The following is a 5279-nucleotide window of genomic DNA, read 5'->3' on the forward strand; positions in this document are numbered from 1 at the left end:
TCCCTCCACACCATCCCCATTAGTACGCTACTGCGTCTACAACTGAAAGATATGCACCGTCGTGTTGTTCACATGTCCCATTGTACTTCAGTAGGAAGGATTGTCAACATAACTGCTTTCCGTCTCACTTCACTTGTTTCATATATATATATATATATATATATATATATATATATATATATATATATATATATATATATATATATGTATCTATCTATATATATATATGTATCTATATATGTATCTATATTTATATATATGTATCTATATATATATATATATATATATATATATATATATATATATATGTATCTATATCTATATATATATGCATCTATACCTATGTATCTATATCTCTATATATATGTATCTATATATATGTATCTATATCTATATATGTATCTATATCTATGTATCTATATATCTATGTATCTATATATATGTATCTATATCTATGTATCTATATCTATATATATGTATCTATATCAATGTATCTATATATATGTATCTATATCTATGTATCTATATCTATATATATATGTATCTATATCTATGTATCTATATCTATGTATCTATATATATGTATCTATATGTATCTATATCTATGTATCCATATATATATATGTGTCTATATCTATGTATCTATATCTATATATATGTATATATATCTATGTATCTATATTGTTACGTGGTACAAAAGTTGCAAACAATAACATCCAACACAAAGTATATTCCCAGCCAATTTTTAATGTTCACCCAAGCTAGGGCTCAAGACGACTGCTCTTTACAGAGAACAATTCTTTATTTAGTTTTACACCAGGGCAATAGTTTATCAAAACAACAGTGATGACGACTGCAGACTCCAACTCCAATGGGTCAGCATCTTTATCAGTATCAGATGTGAACTAGGTAGAATTTGTTTCTAACATTACCATATCTGACCGCTTAAAAAACCTTAAAACTAAAACTATCATGTACACTCTTGTCTTAATGATAATCCATATTTATGCAATAAATTGGAGGGAAATGTTAAGCATTAATATGACGGCAACACCTTCCCCCTTAAGAGAAAACTAGTTTTCGAACAAAATTATAAAGGATGGACAAGCAAGATCGAAGGGATAATATTTGGCTGTATACAGTTCTGTGCAATTACCTTACTTCAAGAAATTTAAAAGTTCTAGCATCTCCCTGGCAATTAGAGTTCTATCAAATAGTATACAGTGCAAGCATTCAATGACTCGCTAAATATTTCCATATTCCGAATACAACATTTAGCATAACATCAAAAACAAACATTTTGGATTCACTTAAAATCAAACTGATCTGTATCACGAAAGTACTTCATTAGTACACAAGCTATAATACACATTATCATATGGGTCTTAATTCAGATACGTCCAACAAGAATGAACACTAAAACACATAGTCTTAGACTCCAGCACGTGACAATCCATCAGCATTTGCATTCTCTGCTCCCCGACGGTGTTTGATCGTGAACTCATATGGTTGCAGACACAGGGACCATCTCAGAAGCCGTTGGTTTTTTTCTTTGTTTTGGCTTAGCCAAGTTAGTGGGTTATGGTCAGTTTCAACACTGAATGGAGCACCACACAAGTAGTAGTGAAGAGATTCTATCGCCCATACTATCGCAAGGCATTCTTTCTCAATTGTAGAATAATTCTGCTCCCTGGGCAATAGTTTGCGGCTGAGATCCGCTATCAGATGTTCATCCTTATTGTCATTGTACTGACTCAAAACAGCTCCAATGCTCGCATCACTTGCATCCATTTGCAGTACAAATGGGCGTTCAAAAACAGGATTGTTCAAGATAGGTGCCTTTACAAGTGCATTCTTCAAGTCACTGAATGACTTAACAGCTGTCTCATCCCATGTAACACGATTTGGCTGACCCTTCCTTGTCAAAATACAAAGCGGAGCCGAGAGCTCAGCGAAATTTCTGATGAATTTTCTATAATAGCCCACCATTCCTAGAAAGGATCGAACCTCTTTCTTTGTTGTCGGGAGTGGGAAGTCAACCTGTCCTCCTCCATCAAATTCATCACACACAGTTGCTGATAACAGTACAGCTCTCTTGTACTGACGTAATAGGTTACTATGGTAGGTTACTTGTCCTCGCCTACCACCAATGTTAATCTTGTAATTAACGTCATTGACCTTACAAATGACCCGATAAGGTCCCTTCCAGTGAGCTTTCATCTTCGATGCATCAGATGGCAACAAAACTAGGACCTCATCTCCCGGCCTAAATTCCCGTTTGGTAGCATTTTTGTCGTACCATGATTTAACTTTCTTGTGACACTCTGTCAGATTTTCTTTCACTAACTCACTCACATCAACCAATCTCTGGCGAATCAAAAGCACATGTTCTACAACTGACTTATTTGTCTCACCCTCACCAGTGAACAGATCCTTAAGAATCTCCATCGGCCCTCTTACTGGCCAACCATACAGCAGCTCAAATGGCGAAAACCCAGTTGCTTCATGTGGTACCTCCCTATAGCAAAACAGTGCGTAAGGCAGCATCACATCCCAGTCTTCACCGTTCGTGGAACACAGTTTCTTCAAGACAGCTTTGAGTGTGCCATTCAATCTTTCGACCTTTCCATTGGATTGTGGCCTGTAAGGAGAAGTTGTGATCCCCTTGATGTTCAACATGTTGTAGAGTTCCTTCAGAAGTGTGCTTGTGAAGTTGGTACCTTGGTCTGTAAGGATAATCCGAGGTATACCAACCCGACTAAATAGGCCAATTAAGGCGTTGGCCACTGTTTTGGCATCAATGTCCTTCAAAGGAATTGCTTCCGGATACCTGGTAGCTTCATCTACTATGGTTAGTATATATTTGTTCCCCGCCTTTGTGCGCTGTAGTGGGCCAATGATATCCATCGCAATCTTGACAAAAGGGTCAGATACGATTGTTGGACACACCATTGGAGCTTTCTCCTTCCCTGTTCTCCTTGCTGTCTTTTGACAGATATCACAGGCCTGACAGTGCCTCTGAATATCCACAAACATTCCTGGCCAATAAAATGTGATTGTTATTCTTGCTTTCGTTTTCTCCCTTCCTAGATGACCAGCAAGCGGTCTATCATGTGCCAACTCCATCAATACTTGACGTAACTGCTTTGGCAAAACTAATTGGATTCCATATTTTTCTACATCCGACGACTTCCACTTCCGTTTTAAAATTCCATGCTCCCAGAAAAATGCATTGTCCATGCCTTCTACTTCACTTGCAGATGACAGGGCTTTTACTTTCACTCCAGCCAACGAACTGTCATTCTTTTGATACTGAGAAATTAATTCCACATTAACATCGTGTAGCTGATCAAGCGACAAGTTCTTGTCATCAGCCTCATCTTCACGATGGATGTCATCCTCATCTTCATCAGGACCATGATCACTATCTTCGTCTGAAAATAGCCTATCTAGATGCACGTCATCCAATTCATGGGATCGGACCCCACATTCTTTTATTTTCTTTTCACTTTCTGCAGCGTCCTCTTTCTGCGCTCTTGCCTGGTTCCTCGTTACTACCATAGTCTTTTTTTTCCTATGTAGAATGTCCATACCCAGCAGCGCTTGTGCTGCCAAGTCAGATACCAGTCCAACCTGGACATGACCCTTGTAGTATGGCGAGTCTAATTCTACTATGGCTAATTTCGCCTCAAAAGGCTGTCCAATGGCAGTGTAGAGTGTCAGGTTCTGTCCTTCAAGGATACATGACTTATCGACAAGGTCCTCACGTATCAAGGTCATTTCTGCGCCTGTATCTTTAACAAATAATACTTCCTTGTTGTTCACTCTTCCCGGTACATTTATTAATCGTTCACCAATGGTATTCTGGACAAAGTAGGTAGCTTGATTTTGTTGTTTTCTGCTGGGACAGTCACGCAAAACATGACCCTTCTGGTGACATTTATAGCACTTTTTGTCTCCATAGGATTTTTCTATCAAACCAGTTTTCTTGGACTGAGGTGAACTTGATGCTTGGTTATTTGCTTGTTGTCGGCTGTGCTTATGGTCGAACTTGCTGTCACTGATGGGCAAAACATAATCCTCAGCAGCATCGACAACAGAGCCATTGCCTTTATTGCGCCTTATCCACTGGGCCTGCACTGGTGTGAGAGCCTTCAAGAAGTATTCATCTGCTAAACATCTATGTGGATCACGACTATCAATGAACCGTGTTAAATACTGCTCTATACGTGCCATCAGACCTCTGTATGTTTCATTAGCATCCCTTCTTATGCTAACTAACTGGCTGAAATATTCATGAGGTCTTTTCCCAAACCTATTTATCAGGGCCTTTCTTAGCTCAACATAGCTTTTACTTGTTTGTTGTGCTACCTCTCTTGCCTCCCCTGTTAGCAGCGTTCTCAGTTGCAGGGTTTTCATTTCTTCGCCCCATTTGGCGTGATCAGCCACGGCATCAAATTCTGAGAGAAATGTAAGAATGTCTTCATTCGCTTGATAATTGTAAGTTTGAAGCTTGACTTTGAATGGGAGGCTGTCATTCTTTTTATCTATGTCTTTCTGATGTTTCACCCTTTCTATCTCTAACTCCAGCTCTTTAAGTTTAAGACTGTGCTCCATTCGCAACTTCTCCCTTTCAAAGTCTAATTTTTGTCTCTCAATTTCACATTCCCTCTCTAACTGTAACCGGTCACGTTCAGTTTGCTTGTTGGTGTCCTTGGATGTTTTTAGTTTGCTCTGTGTTTTCTTTAGTTCTTTTACAGGCTGCTCTTCCTCTATTTCCATGTCATATGGTTCTTCACCACTGAAGTCTCCCTCAATATCTGTGAATTGCATCAAATTTGTTTGCTGTTTCGGTCTGGTTCTATCCCTTGCAATGCTGTGCTCTTCAACAATCGTTCCTACTTCCTCATCTATAACGCCACCTTGGGTTGTCATTTCAATCTTTATTTTGTTTATCCTTGGCTTAACAGGAATCTCACCCACACAAAGTTACAGAGTATATCCAATAGCAATTTACAGCTACACTACTCAGACAAAACTTTGGTACTTGTGCTGTTTCAATATTACTGTCAAATTTCCAACAACTTTGCTATCCCACCGCTGCCACCAAAATTGTTACGGGGTACAAAAGTTGAAAGCAATAACATCCAACACAAAGTATATTCCCAGCCAATTTTTAATGTTCACCCAAGCTAGGGCTCAAGACGACTGCTCTTTACAGAGAACAATTCTTTAGTTTTACACCAGGGCAATAGTTTATCAAAACAACAGTGATGACG

The 5279-nt window shown here is 38.6% G+C and overlaps 1 protein-coding gene across 1 annotated transcript; it reads right to left on the bottom strand.

Moving 5' to 3' along the window:
• Window positions 1-1431: 1431 nt before the first annotated feature.
• On the bottom strand, window positions 1432-4935 carry LOC149780896 (uncharacterized). The gene has a single exon (XM_089936246.1). The coding sequence runs from the start codon at window positions 4933-4935 to the stop codon at window positions 1432-1434; it is 3504 nt and encodes a 1167-aa protein (XP_089792372.1).
• Between the last annotated feature and the right edge of the window lie 344 nt (window positions 4936-5279).

This window comes from Sinohyriopsis cumingii, chromosome 16, assembly GCF_028554795.1.
Source record: "Sinohyriopsis cumingii isolate HCF-2022 chromosome 16, ASM2855479v2, whole genome shotgun sequence".
Taxonomy (NCBI): Eukaryota; Metazoa; Mollusca; class Bivalvia; order Unionida; family Unionidae; genus Sinohyriopsis; species Sinohyriopsis cumingii.